The sequence below is a fragment of the Falco punctatus genome (assembly GCF_963210335.1).
Source record: "Falco punctatus genome assembly, chromosome: 2".
Taxonomy (NCBI): Eukaryota; Metazoa; Chordata; class Aves; order Falconiformes; family Falconidae; genus Falco; species Falco punctatus.
Genome location: NC_137581.1, coordinates 77,202,559 through 77,223,754, shown reverse-complemented (window position 1 = coordinate 77,223,754; position 21,196 = coordinate 77,202,559). Strand labels below are relative to the sequence as shown.

At 38.8% G+C, this 21,196-nt stretch overlaps 1 protein-coding gene across 1 annotated transcript in view; it reads right to left on the bottom strand.

The window, feature by feature from the left end:
- Window positions 1-2,998: 2,998 nt before the first annotated feature.
- The window catches only part of TTC3 (tetratricopeptide repeat domain 3), a gene marked incomplete at its 5' end in the record, with an annotated part of 68,490 nt that continues 50,292 nt past the window's right edge, over window positions 2,999-21,196 (bottom strand). Inside the window, 17 exons of the mRNA XM_080377671.1 lie at window positions 2,999-3,683; window positions 4,319-4,408; window positions 4,606-4,833; window positions 4,986-5,106; window positions 5,570-5,991; window positions 8,010-8,108; window positions 8,712-8,805; window positions 9,470-9,570; window positions 10,449-10,545; window positions 11,253-11,321; window positions 12,765-12,904; window positions 14,120-14,269; window positions 14,940-15,005; window positions 16,920-17,829; window positions 18,148-18,300; window positions 19,051-19,127; window positions 20,376-20,432. Coding sequence (XP_080233797.1) covers window positions 3,573-3,683; window positions 4,319-4,408; window positions 4,606-4,833; window positions 4,986-5,106; window positions 5,570-5,991; window positions 8,010-8,108; window positions 8,712-8,805; window positions 9,470-9,570; window positions 10,449-10,545; window positions 11,253-11,321; window positions 12,765-12,904; window positions 14,120-14,269; window positions 14,940-15,005; window positions 16,920-17,829; window positions 18,148-18,300; window positions 19,051-19,127; window positions 20,376-20,432 — 2,985 coding nt within the window. The remainder of the gene's footprint in view (window positions 3,684-4,318; window positions 4,409-4,605; window positions 4,834-4,985; window positions 5,107-5,569; window positions 5,992-8,009; window positions 8,109-8,711; window positions 8,806-9,469; window positions 9,571-10,448; window positions 10,546-11,252; window positions 11,322-12,764; window positions 12,905-14,119; window positions 14,270-14,939; window positions 15,006-16,919; window positions 17,830-18,147; window positions 18,301-19,050; window positions 19,128-20,375; window positions 20,433-21,196) is intronic.

Genomic DNA, 21,196 nt, shown 5'->3' with positions numbered 1-21,196 from the left:
GGCCCTGGTTCTGTGCCATTTGTATTTTAGAAACAAACATCTGAAATTCTTATTTCAATGTCTTACAATGGTCTTGTGGGGGGAAAAAAAAGTTATTTACTAGAACTCAACACTTACCTAAGATCAGGAAATAATACAAGATGATTTTTGGAAAATGAAAGCCACTTTCTAGTCTACGTATATGAGAGTGCCACCTGCTGCTCACAGTGGCGCTGCCACCTCCTGCTGTCAAAAGTGTGCGCAGTAATGGTCGGGGGGGCTCTGTCTGCTCTAAAAAGGAAGCCTTAAAGTTGCAAATGAACTGTCTCTGTAAATCACTGAAATCCTTCCAGCTTAATGCAGTCATCGTAGACCAAAGGATCATAAATTGGAAATCATCCAGCATATCTGGGGACCTGTCTGTGCTGTGGGTCTGGGAAAAGAGTGGCTGATAACAGTGCATGCACTTGCTTAAGAGCGTGCGCGGTTTGCACAGCCAGCTCACCCGTATTACCTCCAGACAGACTATTCTATGTGGATGTCCTGGTTTCAGCCGGGATAGAGTTAATTTTCTTCTTAGTACTTAGTATAGTGCTGTGTTTTGGCTCTGATGTGAGAACAATGTTGATAGGACACTGATGTTTTTAGTTGCTGGGTGATACTTACACTAAATCATATATAATAATATATATGTATATATAATATATATAAAATACTAAATAATATATAATAAATGCCAGCCAGAGGGCTGGAGGGGCACGGGAAACTGAGAGGGGACATAGCCAGGACAGGTGACCCAAGCTAGCCAAAGGGACATTCCATGCCATATGCCATCACGCTGAGTATATAAACCGGGGGAAGAAGGAGGAAGGGGGGGACATCCAGCATTATGGCGTTTGTCTTCCTGGCTAACTGTTACACGTGATGGAGCCCGGCTTCCCTGGGGATGGCCGAACACCTGCCTGCCCATGGGAAGCGGTGAATGAATTCCTTGCTTTGCTTTGCTTGTGTGAGCAGCTTTTGCTTTACCTATTCGATTGCTCTTATCTCAACCCTCGAGTTTTACATTCCCTTCTGATCCTCCTTCCCATCCCTCTGGGTGGGGGGAGTGAGCCAGCAGCAGCGTGGTACTTGGTTGCTGGCTGGGGTTAAACCACGACAGTCCTTTCTGGTGCCCAATGTGGGCTCGAAGTGTTCGAGATAACAACTGATTTGATTGGAATGTGCTAGTTCAAATTCACAGCTGTTATTGCTGTTCAGCTGTTGGGGGGCAGGTCTCTGTGCTGGCCGTGGGGCTTGCTTGCCTTACTGTATATTAGGGCCCAGTGCTCATTAGTGGCTGCTTCTTGCTTTGGCTGCTTGCTGTGCTGCTGCACTGCTTATCAGCTCACCGCACTGTGCCCGGGAACGTTCTGGTAACAGCCATGGCGATGTGCCTGGGCTGGCAGGTGGCCAGGGCATGGCTGCTGTTCTGTGCTGGACAGGCTGGAACTCCAGTGTGAACTCGGGTCAAGGGGACTGTGGCTGTGGCTGAGTCTGTGCCGCAGCAGGTACACCCCTGGAGAGACTGTGGCTCGTAGCCGAGGCGCCACTTGGAGCAGGTACAGCCCTAAGGGACCGCAGTCTGTGGGTAAGTCCAAGCCGGAGCAGGGGCAAGGGGAGGAGTTCACTGCAATGTTAAACACTACAGGGTGGTCCAAAGGGTCCAGGGGTGGAGACTGTAATGGATGGACCTTTAAATTGTCATAAGCCATGATTTGAGTTTCATGTTACAGGCATGGCTGTAGCAGGAACCACCAGAACCACTGGAGGACAAGCCTTACATGCAGCAGTGCAAGTGCAGCAGTGACTCAACCTGAGCTGGCTTTGACTCACCCCGTGCAGCACACAACCTCTCCTCTCCTGAGTGACCACCATGAGAGATCGTGTTCATGGACTCAATGAACTCAGTGGACATTTTACAGACATCTTTACAGAGGTGGCGCATAGACTAGGGGGATGATGCCCGTGCATTATATCAAAGGATGTGAAGGATGATGGTGGTTAACGAGGGGGTATCGGAAAGTGTGGCATGATGTAAATGGTATGGAATAAGGGGTGGATACTGTCCTGGTTTCAGCTGGGATGGAGTTAATTTTCTTAGCAGCTAGTACAGTGCTGTGTTTTGGATCTGGTGTGAGAACAATGTTGATAGGACACTGATGTTTTTAGTTGTTACTGGGTGATGTTTATCAAGGACTTCTCAGTTACCTGGGCCCTGCCAGCCAGAGGGCAGCCAGGACAGGTGACCCCAACTGGCCAAAGGGACATTCCATGCCATATGGCATCACGCTGAGTATATAAGCTGGGGGAAGAAGAAGGAAAGGGGGGGACATCTGGCATTATGGCATTTATCTTCCCAAGTAACCATTACATGTGATGGAGCCCGGCTTCCCTGGGGATGGCCGAACACCTGCCTGCCTGTGGGAAGCGGTGAATGAATTCCTTGCTTTGCTTTGCTTGTATGAGCAGCTTTTGCTTTACCTATTAAATTGCTCTTATCTCAGCTGCTGAGTTTTACATTCCTTTCCCATTCCCCTCCCCACCCCTCTGGGTGAGGGGGGTGAGCAAGCAGCTGCATGGTGCTGGGTTGCTGGCTGGGGGTAAACCACGCCAGGGGAGGATGCTCTGTCCAGTGTGGTGTGTGTGGGACTGCTCTGCCCCTGGTTGGCAGGTCAAGGATGATACCTCTGCGCTGGGGAAGTGTCCTGAGTCCTGACTTAGGCTGCTTCTGTGAAACGCTCAGAAGGTGATACGTGTGCATCATCCACCCCAAGAACATAATTGGAAGCTGAAAAGGATGCTGTCAGTGAACATTCACGCACAGAATACAGATGCAGTGGGTGCTCGATCAAAAATAAAAATCCTGTAAGTCTGATTTAAGCAAATCTGCTCTGGAACAATGGGGGAAATTCAAACCCTATTTTGGGATTAAAGAATCAAGCCACAGTATTCCAACTCAAACGATACACAAACAGAATCACATGAATACTTAAAAATTCTTACTTCAAATATTACTGAAAGTCATTATTTAAACAATTTGAATGATTAGCTATGGATTTATGCAGAGAAAGGAACTGCAATTATATGAGCTGCATTCATAATGATGACAAGCCCCATTTGAATCCTGCAGTTAAACTGTAATTGTTTATGCCAGAGGAAGGTAATGTCTCGGCTCTTCCAAATTCTGCTACTGTGTCATTAAGGTCACCTACTTGTTTGATGCTAGAATATTTTTCTTTTCAGTGCAGTGTAAACACTGAAGGAAGGCCCCCTCATGACAGGAATTATGCACCATCCTTTGAGAAAAGTAGGTAGTAACCAGGGAAAGTGCTGGATCTTGGGGTACGCCAGCTTGATTCTGCAGGCGCCGTGGTGGTAGCAGTGTCTTGCAGCTTTAATGCCAATTGTTACATACTGAATCAGTCTGAGTTCTACTACTGTTTTCAATAAAACCAGGGTTCTCTCTCTTTCTAGTCATCATGTTTCCATTCTTTGTCACGGTGGTTCTGCAGCCACTTTGCATCTTACAACGTGTTCAAACAAAACAAGGTCTAGGTATATTTGTTCCGTGCAGGAAGCTCAGGAAAATCTTCAGGTAACAAAGCATGGATGCGGCAGATGGGGCAGGTACTGGAATGTTGCTTAAGCCACGTTCTAATGCACTGCAAGAATAGGAAGATGTTGAGGAAACAGAGTCTGGTATAAAGAGTTCAGCCTAAGTCTGCTAGTAATCGTCACTATCGGGTAAGCAGTTTCCTGTGTTCTGTTACTGAAATCCGCGGTTAGAAAACTCCGATTCTGACACTGTGCTGATCAATTTACATTTGCACCTATTCTGCAACAACAAATCAGCAGTAAACAAATAAGGTAACAGGAAGTGGTCATGGACAGAACCATCACGTTATGCTAACATAATCCTGACTTTCTTACTACATGAAATCGATGCAGCTGCTGCCAGGTGGCAAATGCCAGGTTTAGAGTGTGACAGCCCATTCTGTAAGTATGCTGCAGACACGTGCAACTCTACTAGCAAATGTGTTCTCTGAAGAATCAGCTTAAAATCACTCTGATGAATTACCATTTCACTTAAAAATCTAGAGCTGGAAGCTTTCTGACGCAGCAAGACTGTATGTATGGTGAGTCTTGGTGTGCAAAGTATGTAAAAGAAAACAGCGCGCTGTTCTTTAAGCACAGAAGGGTAAGGGGGGAAGGGTTGCTTCTAGAGAGTGGAACAACGGCGTAACTGAATGGGGTTCATCAACATTTGCATCTAAGTGATAAGAACAAAAGTCCTTACTTCTCTGTGAAAACGATGCCCACATTCTAGTTCACACATATCTCGGCTTAGCTCATCATGACATATTGTGCAAGGATCATCACTGGAGGCCTATACATAAAACATTAAGTTACTTGAAAGCTAATTCTAATAAGTTAATGTTGTTACTAATTTTAAACAAGTCTATTTAAGCTTTTGTACACAAAATGAACAAGTCAATTATGTTTTCCAGCAATACTTTGATTATTTCATTTTGTGTAGGAGGTACCCAGCAATCGCATCACATTCACTGATGAAACGATACTTACTGTATAGTCTAGTTTTTTCCATTTAGATTTAGGTGTGGCTCCAACGTTTCCCCAGGGCTGGAGATTTGGCTGAGATGGATTTTTACTCAAGGCTTTTTTCTGCGCAGGTTGTGCCTTGGCTGGGCTGGATACATTTTCTTCTGCAGGTACTTCCCGACTCAGAGTTCCAGCCCGTGCTGGTGAAGCAGAGGATGCTGAATTCACATGTCTCCCTGTGCAAGCTGGTGCCTAGACAGGTATTGGAAAAGAGTCTGGAGCAAGTTCGTATTTTGGAGCTTGACAACAAAGGAAAGTTCACATTCTTTTCTGGACTGTACTGCCCTGTTCCCCCTGTCAGAGACACACAGTAGAGAAGGCAGCAACTACAGACACCACGGTACCTTATTTTGCCGATCCAGAATGAGTTCTGTGACTCTGCTTAGAATCTCATCGGAACTCAAGCCTGACAATGTATTTCCATTTATTTTCTGTACATCTTTTATGAAGCTGATCAAGTCTGACCTGAAGGGACAAAAAACCAAAAGAGGCAATTACTGATTGGCAATGCTACGGCTGTTACCAGCACAGTCGCGGTATTAGAGAACGCTGTAGCTGCCGTGTTTGATTCCCAGCAGTAGAGCCTTTCAAAGAGACCAACTTCTCAGGTAAACTGTAGCAAGAACTGGCTTCCAGTATGTCTCAATAACTAGGATCTACCTTAATCATAAACCCCAAACAAGAAAGTAAAAATACTTCTATTTGTTAGTGGTTCTAATTGGGGGGAAAAAACCCCAGAACACATAAGCCAGCACCACAGGTCTGTTCCCCTAAGGATTGTCTCACGCACAGGAGGGGAACGACGAATATTAAATGTTCTTGTGAAATAGAAGCCATTGACTAAGAAATCAACTCTTTCTGTATTTTATCACTGGATGTCCAGAACTTCTGTTACTCAACATAACATCGCACTCATAAAAACAAATACCTGCTGTAGTTTGGGAATATACTCTGTAGATGCGCAATAATATTTTCAATTGCTTTTGGAAGCGTTTTGTTGTTTGGAAGTCCAGAAGGCCTCAGTTGTCTAGCTGAGTCATCTTGGTGGTTCTGATTTGGCTGGACATTTTGAATATTACTTCCAGAAATGCCCAATGGGCAAGGTGCCAAAACTTTATCACAATATAATCCTTCCAGAGGTTTGGAGTGTGTTGTCACCGATCCACCACTTGCAGAACAAGCCTTAGACTTTGCATATGCTGGCTTAACTCTGGGCTGTGTACTGCATGAAGCATGTGCTGGGCTTTGATCTTTAGAACTTGAAAATGCAGGAAGCAAATTAGGATATGCAGATGCAGAGGAATACATGGCAATGGCTGGATCACTGACTGAAGGTCTGCCTTGCTTTACCTAGGAAATAAACAGATATCACAGGAAAAGCATTGATTAAGTTGAGCAGATCTCTTGAGCATTTGCAGCATGAACTATGACACATCTGGTCATGCTAAGAAACTGGAAGGTCACATCAGTTTATCTTAACTTGCCTTACCTGGGTAAAAATAACTGCAAAAAGGAGCTCTTTTAATAGGTACTACATGTAGACAACCTTTCTGAAACAGGATTAAACAGGAGAGCACACATGCAAACTGTTCCTTTAACATATTCTGGCTTTGCTAAAGAACGCACGGTTGTTGGACATCTGTGAGTTGTACAGAAGCACAGCTTGAAGTAAGTGCCATCAATTTGAAAACACAAAATTCACTGCTTTTAATAGATTATATAATCTCTATATAATCCATTGTAAATTTTTTTCCCAACAGAAACACAAGTCAGCTATGGTCATCATCTTGAAAAACTTGGGAGCTGACACAATCCAGGAAGACTTCTTTTTGCACTGACGGCTCGCTTCCATAAATGGAAAGAACTCCCTAAAACAAGTTCAGTTGTTTGACCCCATGACTGCTATTTGTTTCAGAACTTGACTGCTCTAGGAAGGTGGCTTTCAAACACACAGAACTAAAATTATACATTTCTTCATAGTCAAACCTGCTGGTTCTTGTTCTGTGTTCTTTAGTTTACCACCTTTCTGAAGTAATATTTTACCTTCTCAGTAAAGGTGTTTAATTAATTAATGGAATTAATTAAAACAGGGAGAAAAGGGGTTTCATCAAGTCTTTTTCATTTGGATTCTGTATTTGCCTATTAAAAGTCCTCTTGCAACTGAAAGCTCTCTTCTAAAAGGTTACTCTTGTATTACTGCAGTAAAAATAGATGCTAAATGCAGAACAAGGGGCTCAGAAGTTGCTCTTTCCCATCCCGTAAATTGATGGTAACCTAAGGATGGTAACCAAGTTATCTACATAGTCTTGAGTTTTGTGCCAGTAAGTAGAAAGGAGATGCCTTGAAATAAGCGAGGAAGAAAAGGTATGCAGGAGAGCATTAAGTGTAACTATACAGCAGAACCTTGAATCTAAATTATACCAAAAACAAACAAAAGAAAACTCCATGACTTTCTGTAAAAATACATTTTAGAAAGTTGTGCGGCATCTTCAGTAAATTCAGGGATTTCATACATGCATGCACTACGACTGCATTTTACTTACTCAGTCAATTATCTCCCTTATTTTGAGAAATGACCAAACCCTTTTTTCCTTAATCCAAACTGTCCCAGGTCCAGTGGTGTCTGAATACTAATGGTCTTCAGGACTGGGCATCACCTCTATGCCCTGGTTTTCATTTTGCCATCAGTGAATGGCACCATGTAGGCTGTTTGCACTGCTGCTGCGGCTAGCTTGGCTGCAAGCATTTTATCGCTCTCACTCGTCTCCCCACCACCGTGCCAATCAATAGTTCAAGGTGTGCTGACTGAAGCTGACTTCATCCTTGCATCAGGAACAATCACAGGGTTTGGAAGTAATGATGTGACTTGAGCAAAGTGTTTGTGGAACTGTTGGCTCGCAAGAAAATATTTTTAAATAGTATTTATCTGGGATGCGGTCATTCCAGATGCATTTCTATAAATGTCTATACTCCATCTAGTTCATAACAGGTACGGCTGGAAGTTTATTTGGGTATTTGTAATCAGTTACACATGTTGGTGGAACGGAGCCCTGTCCCTGTGCATTTTAGTGCTACAGGAAAGTCACTATATGCAAAAACGTTAGTCCCAATTCAGACAGATCATGAAGCGTTTTAAAAAGTTAACTTTGAACAGCTTAAGCCTCTCAAAGGACTTGAGAATGTGCTTCTCACTGGACATTTTCATGCTCATCTGCAATCACTTTTTCCTTTTGAATATTACCTGGATGTATGCAGAGACATTACTTTGTATTCCAGCCTATATATTCAGGTGTCCTGTAACGAAGAGCCGTACCAATGCAATCTTAACGAGCTTTTTAGCAAACTGCTATCAAATGTAAGATACATACTAGGATGCTGGGAGGAGAGGGAAGATTCAGAGTTTCCATTTTAGTGAGGCAGTTCCGTACACCATTTTTCACCGCCTGAATTTTTTCTTCATACTCGGTCTGCACAAGGAAAACAAATTATCCTATACATCAGCATTAACTAAAGCTTGCTCTTTATGTAAAATGGCATTAACACAACTACTTTTTTGCAAAATGCCAAAGATACCAGGCCTTTCAAATGGAGACGTAAGGCTACCATTTGCTACAGCAACAAATCTGTATTTAAGTACTTCCACTGGTGCTTGAAAGGGTTTGCGAAACCCTTTCTAGTTCTTAAAACTCGGCCTAGACATTTTATATCTTAACTTTGCAGACTGTCTTCTGTTGTTTTTAAAGAAGTTGCATGGATTCCTAAAGTTCCAAAAAATACAATAGAACCAAGGGACCAGACTTGTTAACATGGGATCCAACTTTGAAGCCAGTGTTTAAAGGACAGATTTTTGCCTTTATAAAATTGAAGATACTCATTGTAACTTAACTATACCTAAATAATATAGACTTAAAATGGTATCTATCTTTTCAAATTAAAAAAAGCACAGTTCAGTATTTGGAGGACAAGCTACTTGTGTTTTAAAAAAAGGAATGCAAAATTATTTAAGGTATATATTTAGTTTTAATTTCCAAAATTCAACTTAAAGCTCGTTAAGAGAAATTAAGGCTTACCTCCACTTTTTCCAGTTGTTTCTTTACATTTGAAATAAACACTTCCCAGGAATCAATCTGTGACTTCAGTTGAGGTGCTGCTGAAGCTGAGCTGCTGAAGTATTCAAGATTTTCAGTTAAACTCCAACATTCCCATTCCTGTTATTTTTGTTTAGGATCAATGGGTTTAGACAAAAATTCCTTCCCCTACCAACTAAATCACAGTTAAAGACTTCAAGCAATTTTACGTTAAAAATCACTTAAATAACTGGTACTTAGATCCCATCTAACCTTAAGATGTGGACTCCTCAAATGTAAATTAGTATTTTGCAGCAACATAAGGACAGGGAAAGAATGTGGCGTAAATTTTATAAAAGGTAACATCAAGGGCTAAATTCCTTCCTTGTAAGGAAGGAAACAACGTTGCATGCCCAGCAGTTTTGTTTGCACTGTTTTCTATTTACATTGCAGCCCTTTCCCAGTAATACTGTACAGGAATAACTGGAATGTTCCCAGCAGCCTGATCTTTCCCAGCTAAGAAAGAGTAAGACAAGAAGCTTGCTCCTGCTCTAATTACCACACATCTTGGTAATTTAAAGGTGAGAAAGAGATTCAGGTTTAGGAAAGCTGTATTTAACTATTCTTATGCACCTTTCGGTCTAGCATGGCTTTGTGAGCAAAACTGACTTGTCAAGTTAAATAATCACGATTAAACTTTCAGTAATTATTTATATTTAGCGACTAGTAGTACTGAAATTTCTGATGTAAACTCTCCATACCTGCTCAGTGACTTCAGCAGCTTGAGGTTTGCTTCTGCAGTGGCAGCTATGCCATTTAGCTTACATACTTCTGTTTCCTTCCAGGTTTTGAGTACTGATATCTGCAACAAAACATAACTGTGTAAAGAATAAAAAAAGTGCAGTAAAAGCACTGCTGTAGCACAAGGAATAAAACCTCAAAATAGATTTTAGTAAGCATCTGAAACAATAGTTTGATAATACAAAGTACAACACACACACATTGTTCCTACAGTGAGGAATTTCAAGTGGAATAACAAGCCCTGGCAGGCCTGCAGGAGAATAAAAAAAAATTCACTTCAACTGATATTAGAAAGCTTCCATGAGTGTTCCATTTGCAACTTAAGCTATTTATCTATATAAAAATATATGTATACACACACACTTAAAGTGATTAAGGCAGCCTTTTAAATACTGCATGGTTGAAGACTACTGCAGACCAACAATTTTAATCTCCTACTGCAGGTGAGACAGCCTTGAAACCTTTCTTAAGAAGAGACACTTGTTCATTATATTCAAAGCATTTCCAGTATAAAACATGCTGGTTTAGAAAAAAACTCTTGCTACTTATCAGTACTCTCCTCCTTCTCCTTTTTGTATACCTGTGGTTAATTCTTAATAATGGAATATATTCGTAACAAGAATAAGTAAGAAACTCAATTACTAGTTGACTATTACTTGGGGCAATACTATATGCCCCAAATTCTGTGCACTTCTAATGCTGGTCAATAATAGTAATAATAATAATAATAATATTTGCCTTGATGATCCACAAAGTTTTACAGGATAACATCAGGAACAGCACTTGTTAATATTTAATTAACACTTTTGATACACACTTAGAAAAAGTTTTAGATACTATTTGAAAAGTAAACTGTTAGATTTCACCACCTTCCCCACCTACTATCAGTGCAAATGAACCAAGCTCTAGCAAAAGTGGTTTAAGATGTTTTGTTTGTACCTCTGCTTTAACAGCTCTTGCCACACACTCTTGGCAGTCATCTTGACTCTTTTTTATACGCTCTTCTAATTTTACTTTTTCATTAGCAAGTTTATTACTGTGAAATAAAAAGAAGTTAAATATTGTAGTAACACTAAGAACAGAGTAGCATTTAAAATTTACAGCATTTTACAAGTTTTCTACAGCTATTCTCTTTTCCCTGGAACCACCCATCTGCATTTACATTGTGCAGCTTGTGCCTTCAGGTATAGATCACGCTCATGCAGCCATACTGCTGGCTCCACAGACAGCACCTTGGAATTTCTTAACCACATTTCACTGTACAACCTAAAAAGCTTAAAGGATTTTGACTACTGAAGTCATGCAAATATTACTGTTCTGAGCCTGATCACATATATGTATCTATAAGTGAAACTGACTTTATGTTATGTGCAAATTAGTAACTTTTAAAAAATGTGTAGGTAACCTTATGTACATTAAGGACTCTTTTAAGCGTGTGAGAATCTAAAGCTACACAGAATAGTTCAGCATGTCTGTACCACGCCCAACTTCTAACATGTGTTCTAAAACACAACATCATATAATCACGGGAAAAGTACATGATTATGTTGGAAAGTCAGATTTTTATTATACTAGGTATCTAAAAGAAAATATTTACTTATGATAACTAACTTAGAATAAAGAGATACATGTTAAAGTGCTGATTTCTTCTAAGCCTGTTTACCCAGAGTGATGCATACAACTCCAATAATGACAAGTCAGCAGAAAAATGTAAATATTCCTGAAAGGTACAAGAGTTTTTACCTGGTCTCGAGATATGTGTTTAAACATACATTATACTGCTTTTCCTTCTCATCAATGGTCTTCAAATACCTACAGTAATCAAACATTTATTAAGCTTGTTCTGAAAAATGTTCATTAGTGAACATATAACACATTATTCTATAACCACAGTGACAACTACGCAGAGGTGATAATCTTTATGTTTCATATGTTGTTTAATACCTTAAGTGCATTTAACTAATTAAGCAGTAACTAATATAAAAGTAGGCTGATGTTTTTTCAAAAGAGATGTGGCCCAAACTACTCAAACTAAATATAAAATACATATGCATATACATATACATATATATATAAAATACAACAGCATTCAAAGACAGAAGTCTTCTCAGGTCTGTAAACTGCGATGAAACATTAAAAATTCAGTAGGAATTGTCAAATCTGATTAGAAAAATAATTTCTAAGTCAGACAGCTTCATCAGTTATCTAAAACCTATTTTACATGTTTACCTGTCACTTGCAAAAAATCAAAATACGAAAGCATACACGTACATATTTCAGCTTATTACTGTGATAAAACATCTAGCCCGTTACACAGCCAATTAAAGATTTCTAAAGTCTTCAGAATGTTTCAGGAAAAGCTACTGATAATACATCATCAAATAACACATTTATTTTTCAGTATGTCACTGATGAGGTCTCATGGGTGCTTGTTGACTCTGGTAGAAGCTGAGCTGCTTCCTGCTCCCCCACAGCCAGGAGAGCTTATTGCCAGAGCAACAGTGAGGTTTGCTGCACGCAGGGTCATGCTGGGATTCATACGTGGATATTATTGATTTCAGTTCCATGGAAAGCCCTGCAGACTTCTGTTCTAAGGTGAAGGATGGGTTAAAAAAAAACCACAACAAATCCACACCAAAAACCCACACACCACATTAGATACGTGGTAGTTATGTGGTTCTTGCAGTTTTACTTGAATCTGAGAAATGAGTGACAGGACTAGATAAGAAGGAAGTGTGCAGCCTTGGATGACCCTCAAATAGGCTATGTGGCAGAACAGACAAAAAAACTGTAGGGAAAACAGATGCAGACCAGGGTTTGGTTAGGTTGATTGTACAGTAGAAGAAGAAAGAATGAAAATGGAAATGACAATTTTAAACTAATCATAATGCAGTATAGGATCGCACTGAGAAAGCAATGGTAAATCATGTAGAAGAAAATTGATAAAGGAGGGCAGATCTAAAGGATTCTGGAAAACAGGGGAAGATCTTAAATAGTGAAGGAGTAGTATTTGTTAATGAGGTTAAATAATGTTGTACGTAGATCCCACTAACAGCAGCTCTAGTCCAAGAATTGCATTTAACTCATTCCAGAATGACACGATCAGGGCAACAAGTTTGAGTTTTCACTCTGCATACATCATGGAATCAATATATACTGAAATTTACCATATTTATCAGAAATAACTGTACTTAATGCTGCTTTAAAAAAAATATCAAAGGGAAAGTAATGTAAATCTGTACTTAAAATTGGCACCTGTCATTGGTATCTGCGTGCTTTTTAGCTGTGTTCCTCAGTGCTTTTAAGTTCTCTTGCTTTTCTTTTTTCTCCTGTTGCCATTTTTTCACTTGTATTTCTAAGTCTTTATGAAACCAATCCAGTTCATTCTTTGATACCTAAAAGCAGAGAATAAGAAAACAGTATTTCTGAAAATACTATTTTATTCAAATGCCAGTTAGAGCACATTACTGACACTGACGATCGAAAGGTAAGCCAGTGAAAATTACAGTAAGAGTTTTACTGGTGCTTAATTCACCGTTAGTTCAGGTGTTTAGCGTGGGCAACATAGGCATCAATGTCTTTGCGCAGCTATCTGCGTACCTCATTTACCTGGCTTCAGAATACTTGCAACCCTGTTTTGCAGTCAGCTATAAGAAGAAACCCAGTTCCACAGTGTCACGTACAAATACATACCGATACCCAACTCAAAATCTAGGCACTGTTGTTTTAGTACTAACAACTGGGAAATTACAGTTCATAACACAACGTGACAGCTGCCATAAATGCTTGAAAAAAACTGAGGTAGCATCAATGCATCACTGGGAAACAGAAAAATGTATTTTTTAAAAAGTGCCTACAGTGCCCATGGACAAGTTCATCCACCCTGCATATAGACATGCTTTCAGCTCAAAACTTTCTGAGCTCACATTTTTACCAATATTCATACGAAAAAAGCAGATGTGAGACTCCGTCACCCCTTATATGGAGGTTTGCCAGGCTACTCAGGCAATGGTAAAGCTAGAACTCAGGAGCTCCCAAGCTGCAGTACCTAAGTTTACTCCAACACGTTGTAGAAGGACAAAAATATATTAAACTGAGATTGAATGACAGGGCCCATCTTCCTAAAGATTAAAGAAAGAGCACAGGGAAAGATGGGTTTGGTTCCACCAGAATTATTTTCTTTTAAACAGAAAAATCCCTTTTCATGTAGACAAATGGATAGCCTGTAGTTTTAACCATAAAATTAATCCAGTCAAAGTGATAGCAGGCTGATAGTACGTTTTGTGGACTACTCCCCAGATGTTTTCAAGAAAATAAAGCCTGTTAGAAAACGCAACAAATAATGATGAAAGCCAGCCAGCAGTGCAGTGCTTTTTTGTTCTCAGGGTGAGCCAAAACTAATACCTATCCACTAGATGGAAGCAACCAACATCCTATGTGTTTAAGTGTGTTCAAAGGAAGATAACAGACAAAGATTGTGATGTTTGCCGAGTTAGACTTCACAGCAATGAGGACCACCAGTTAAGTTTCAAAAATATTGTTGATTAAATTACAACCAACCTTGTGAACCACTGCAGTTTGTCCCACTGTTGCATGGATAAAAACATTACCTTAGTCTCTTCAACACTTTTCTTTAGGAGCTTTTTTAAAGCACCGATTTCCTCCGAGCTTCGGCTTTGTAACTGTTCGTATTTTTCCTGTGCTTCTTTAAGTTGTTCTTTTAATACCTGATGCTCTTTTTCCATACGTAGCACATCTCCCTGAAAATAAGTAAGTTAAAAACAATCTAGTACCTTTTGCCACAGGGCAGCAAACATTCGTGACTTCTAGAAGGAACAGCGTGCTATCAGTTCAGATTCAGAATCTTGAGTGTGGTTGGGGTGAGGGGTTTTTGTTGGTTTGGGGGAGGTGGGTGCAGTGTTTAAGAGAAAGTTGTGTAACAGTTTCAATCCAGCTCAGGAAATGAACATTCATACTGGACAACGAATGAGGAATATGACAAGTTCAAAGGCCACATTTCCTCACTTTTATCTCCTGGTACAGACATAAGACTGACATTAACATCAGTCAGAGCTGTCTATATGTCCAAATGGAATATTTAAATCAAACCTCAGTTTTTTGGAGAGAAAATATTAAATTTCCCTAAAACATACTTCAATATCTGAACAGCTACAGAAGAAAGCTACAAAACCTACTTGTTGTGGGCCTACGTGAAGTTTCCATGGAGACTATCACAGAATACAGCCCAACATGAAGGGGAGAGGACAACCCCCAAAAAAGCCAACTACACAAACACACCCTAAACAAACCAAACTAAAAAAGTATCTGTTAAAACATGTCATTTTGAGAGACCCTTTATCTTTTCACTACTGAATTTCTGGGCTTTAACCTTCTTAGTAAGAAATACAAACAAATATGCAGGTAACTTACATGTTGCATTTCAAATGGATGAAAAGGCGAAGTATTAGTGTCTCTATCAGCTACTTCACGATGTACCTAGAATACAAAGAATCATTAGTTTATTAAAAAGCTTTCCAGTTTATACATGCAACTAGTAGGTCAGCTCTGTTTTGGAGCTTTTGTACCTGACCTACAATTTTACAAATCCAACTACAATAAAAAGTAGGTCTATCTACAATGTAAAAAGAAGTTATGCAAGTGTTTCTGAAATGGACTTCAATCTATAATGAAAGCACCTTTTTGTCGTGAGCTTTTACTAGTTTAATTGACCATGAGGCACCTGCATTGAGAACAGTTCTCCAAGTTTTTGAACACAGCTGTGCTCTAAATGTCTGAAAACTTAAGAATTGCAAAACAGTGTCTGACAACTAAGGAGCTGTGTTTTGTGGCTCCTCCTGAACTCAAGATCTACCACGTAAGTGCCTCTACTTAGAGGGGACTAGACTCAAAGACCTTCAGAATCCCGGCTTGTTTTCTTCTAATACCTCCCATCAAGGACTTACTGAAAGAACTGAAGTTTAAAATCTAATAATGTGACACATAAAAGATCTAGTTTATGATGTTACTGTTCCAATCAGCTATTAAAAATCATAGTCAGATAATGTTAAACGGCTTGCTCTACCACATTTTTGCAAACAGAAATGTATCTGTCGGTGACCTTTTGACCTCTGCTAATCAGAATCCACTAAATTGAAAACTGTCACTTCTTCTGTTATCTCTTCGCTGCATGTGTTCAAGAACCAAACAGAAATCCCATTTTAAAAGTCCTATCAGCCAAGTGACAGAATTCAACTGCCCAGACTGATGGGAAAGTAACTGTGAGCAATTGCTCAGGAAAGATTTAAAGTGAAGAAAAGTTCTGTACACAAAAAAAAGTTTGAAAAACAGCCATATTAACGTTTTGCTAATTTAGAAAGCAGTAATATAAAGACAGCTATTTCTCCTATAGCTATAAAAAGCTACTCCTCCCTTAATGACAAGGAACAAGTGAAGATGAGGAATTCCTCCTCAGCAGTCCCTCTAGCATGTTGGATCATGTCATAAATGGATGTGTGAAACCACCACATCCATAACTCTGAAAACCTGGCATCTTAGTGCAGTGTTTTCTGTAACAAATGCAGCTGTGACCGTTGTCTCCCTCTGTTACTTGAAATGCTTTCGCAAGTGGTGTATGTTGATCTAACTCTTGGATACCATTAAAGAGTGAACGCCTCTCTTCTGTTCAGCTGCTTGCCCTTCCCACTTTCAGGTGTTCACCAATGCTTTCTCTGCCTGTAGGACAAAACTTTCAGGTTTTTTTACTTCAGGAGGGTAAAGGAAATGTGAAGGTTTGCCCCCCTGGACTCACCCTACAGCTGGGCTTCCACTGCAAGACCACAAGGGAAGCATAAGCCAACAGTTGTCAGAATGTACAAACCATCTAAAATCCTCAAATATTGTGGAAGTTAAATCACTGAACTAATTACAAAAAGAAAAAAACTATGACACAGATGTTTAACCTCTAAAGCAGTTTAAACCAATGTGCACCAATTCTCTCCTTTGATCCCAAATAAGAGGATCTGCAAAGATTTCAGGCAGAATAAAATTCAGTGACCAATACTTTTAAGAATTACAAATGCAAGACAAGAGTAGCTGTAGAAAGTGTCAGCAGCTTGAACTGCAAGTTCTAAGGAAGTTCCCAGTCTGATAAACACCTCAGTATCTTCCAATTCATTGCCTTTTGGGGGGGAGATAAGTACTAGAGAATGCAAAATGCTACTCTTAAGATCCTTTACATTTGGGTGGCTGGAAGCATTACTTGAGTATTTGTGCTTGACACTCTATACAACATTTGGGCCCTTTGGGAAGTCATAAAGAAATAATTCAAAAAGGAGTTGCACTTACCAGTGCTCAACGCTGTCATTTATCACTTTAAAGCTCTCAGATACCTGTTCCATTTTAATTTCTTACCTGAACAGCTATCATCCTTGCATGAGGATTGCTTTTCATTAGAGGTATATCTCTACTTTCATTTTCCATCTTAATAACCTCTATACCACATTCAGCTTTATTTGTACTATTTGCAAGTGAAAAATTGCCTTCATAACATGTGTCATCCAAGTTCTCCAGCTGGCACTGAGGGTCTTCGTATGTTTGTACTTCAGTTGATATAAAACTGCTGAAGATTTGTTTTCCGTCTGAAATCACTGATTCATCATTATACTGATGAGCTACATGATCAGCATCAATATAACTAGGTTGCTCTGCAACTTTTGACATGAGAGGCATTTGAGAAGACACTGGCAATACTCTCTCATACTGATAACCCCAGGAAGTCTGAGGCAAAACTATACCAGTACTTCTAGTATCAAAGCACTGTAGTAAAAGGTCTGAAAATGATGACTCATTTTCTGTGGTATCAATATTTTGACTATGCGAAGAATGCATCAATTCACACGAAGTAGGAGAAGACCCGGGCAAATATTGTGTAGTCTCATAACTTGCTACTGTTAAATCAGTAGATGCTGATGTATGGGGTTGCTTAGGATAAGAGAGCGGTTTGAATTCCTTAGCAGCTGGATTTAACTGTAGCTTGTTCTGGGAAGGACTTTCTTGCATATCACAGACTATATAATTTTCTTCTTCATTATCTCCAGTCTCATTTCTGTTTGTATTTTCTTTAATTAGAACTGCATGCTTTCTTAAGCCAATAAGATTATCCACCATAATGAAACGAAGGGATTTCAGAAGAAATGATTTCAGACCACCTTCATCTTCTACAATCTTTTGAGCTTCTTCAGGGAACTGTTCATATTCCCCAACTAGTAATTTATTATTAATTTCCATAGGGCCATGTTCTTCCAAGATTTGAGAGAAATACCTTCAAGAAAAACAAAAAGAGTTGTCATTATTAATAAAAGTTCTTTCACATAAACCTAAAATAGTATTTAATACATTATATCAGAACTACTGAGCAGTGATTTGGAAGATGGTGTTCTAGCCAAGCATAAAAATCTTCTGTAATACCCTTGCTTACCCACATCTTACGAAAACCATGCAACTATTTCAAAGGATTAGTATGTACCTACCTATACCAGCCCAACAGGATTCAAATTCTGGACTTAAACACAGTATGTTATAAAAATTATGAAATACTACTAAACCCTTTAATCTACTAAACAGAAAAATGTATACATACTCATATAAACTCTCACAGGTTTGATCTGGGTTATTATCGAAAAGTCTTTGATAACTGTTGCTATTTGAAATGTCACAGAGAGCTTCAAATTCCTCTAGTTGCCCCCGAAGATATTCTGGGATTACGAACGGTTCATAAGAATTTGTAAAATCTCTGTAGCATTTGGGGAAAAAAGAGAGAGAGAGAGAGAGAAGAAAGAAAGAAATAGTGCATATGTGAACAATAATTCTTGCCCCTGAAAGTAATTGTATTTTTCACATATACTGAAAACAGCATACTGTATGGTAACTGCATAGTGCTAAAAATATAACCCAATAGCAAACTTTTTTCTAACAAGCAGAATAAACACTATCCCCAAAACACTCGACTGCTAAACTTAACTGACCTGCCGCTTGCTAATAATAAGGACTAGCTCTTGCTGGTAGCTTCCACGTGTACAAGCAAGACCGAAACAGGGCTCACAATACAACAGTCTGACTCCTGATGAACACACAAATTCTGAGCAAACCACTACAGATTACCTCAGTTCATCATCACAACCTGCTTGATATGGTGTGGATGGCAACGTTCAGTTGAAAGTTCAGTTGTGACTGATGGAACATGCACAAATTTATCAATTTCTTGCTATATTAAAATGGAACATAACACAAGTAAGATCTTGCTTGAAAGAACAGCTTTTGGCCTAGATGTATTGGGCTGCAGCTGGGCAGCCATTTGGTTACTTCCTATATTGTTAAGAACTTTAAAATTCTAATGCCCCTTACACCTGTCCTGGAAGCATAGAAATAATGGCTCTATACAAGCTCATATCAAAAACACTTAGATGTTAACCCAGACTTGGTATTTCTAAGACACTGCCTTGGAGTTTAGGCAATAAAAGCAAGGATATATGATGGTACTTACAAAGTATTTTCTTCTATAAATATTTTATCTTCTTCTCGTGCTGCTGTACTAACTCCACTGGATAATACTAAAATAGACTAATTAAAAACAGATTATTAATTTTTTATGTCATAGAAATATTTGCAAAATGATCCAACTGTAAAAGACTGAGAAACTTTACATTGAACCTTATTCTGTAACTTTATCACGTTCAGAGCCTTATTACGAACTACAAAACTTTTAAGTACAATTATGAGTACTAAGCCATAGCAAGAAGGTTCTTAATGTAAAATTATTAATTTCTTATTCAGAACTCATTTTGGAAAATAATTGGGATGTTCAGCCCAATCTCCCTCTTTTTTTACCAATTTCATCAAAATACTAGACGTGCCTGATTTTTCTTTGACTTTGGATTAAAAAACAAACAATGCTACAGCTTCACTTTGTTATGACTTTCATATAACTTCTTTCCACTGGGCTGCACATCAGCTGACTTTCTAGGAATCTCTTCCTTTACATTTGAGAGCCTTCAAGCTTTAATAATTTTACAAGTAAGTCTGAATTATCTCTAGTTCCATGTTGGTTTTAATAAGGCACCTGTTAACTTCTTATGTTCACCATTACAAATGTTTTAGTTGTCTTTTATTTTTTATCATCTAACAACTTTAGAAATATACTGACTTGTATAAATGCATCCAAGTCAGAAAAGAAAAAAAAATAATCTTATGTTTTCTCCTGAAATTCTAGTCAAATTATAAAAAGGTAGGGGCATGGAGGAAACAAAGACAACTATATGAAGCTTTCAATAAAGCAAAATCTATAAAATACCAATCAAATAATAACATTTATCTGAGCAATAAATGGAACACTTGCATCTTCAGTCACTGATAGGCGCATACTGAAGACAATTTCAGATCTACTTCATGAAGTTTAAGGACACATTTTTCTTTCTCAAAATGACTGGTAAAGTGTCCTTCTACAAATCTGGTATATGTCAGTGCAAAACAACATGGAGCATAAAGTAATAATTACATAATGCAGTCAGTGTATTGTACTCATTTCCCCAATATGGTAAATTAAGATCAAAACATTAATTCAGAATTAATACAGTGGACAGACTGAAGGTATCGGTATCTAGTCAGAGCCAAAGTTATTAATAATTTTTTTTCAAGTTTAGAACTAAACACAACTGTATTAACTGAGTCTTAACAGCATTTTTCTGCTTCAGGAAAAACTACTTGACAAGCAAGTCTCCACAAGATACTTTGGAAAACAGCCCCCACACATCTGAACACCAGCAATTCTGAAAAGCCTATTTGTAGTAAGCAGCTAAAGAGTATACCGACCCTTGAGTCTTTTGAGTTCTTCTTCCTATTTTTGTTTTTAACTTTGATACAGTTAGTCTGAAACAGAAAAAATAAAGTCACTATTTAGAATAAAATTATGATGCATTTCCAAAATCAGTAAGTGAATTTTAAAAAGTTTCATATTCAAATTCTCATTCTAGCTTGACTAGCAAGATTTACAAGGTGACGTATGCAATCTTTATCTCCACTCCATCCCCAGGTGGAAAACAGTAACAGAGCTTTGTAAGATTTTATCCATTGGGTCCTTTTCATCATTTTCCTCTTCAAACACATAGAAGATTGATATTTAAAACTGCAATATTCTATCATTTCAGTATTTCAGATGCTTACTCATTACTTATAGCTGAAACTATGTATTTAAAGAGCTGTGACACCCCACACAACAGAGTTTTGCATGGGGAACCAGACACCAAGAGAACTGTCAAATGTTCTGGCCACTTCAGTCTTCTAAGATATGCAAAGATGAAGGAAATAAAATGCATCTTCACTTTTTGATAGGATTGTGATTAAATTAACATAATGCTACTAACAGGAACTTACTAACTTTATTTTAGGATATAAGTAACACTGAAATAGAAGTAGTTTTATTGTAATGGCTTTCATTTGCAGGACAACCAGGGGATCAGTCCCAGCCAGCATGGGTTTATGAAAGGCAGGTCCTGCTTGACTAACCTGATCTTCTATAACAAGATGACCTGCCTACAGGAGGAGGGAAAGGCTGTGGATGATGTTTACTTGGACCTCAGTAAAGCCTTTGACACCATCTCCCACAGCATTCTGCTGGAGAAACTGGCTGCTCA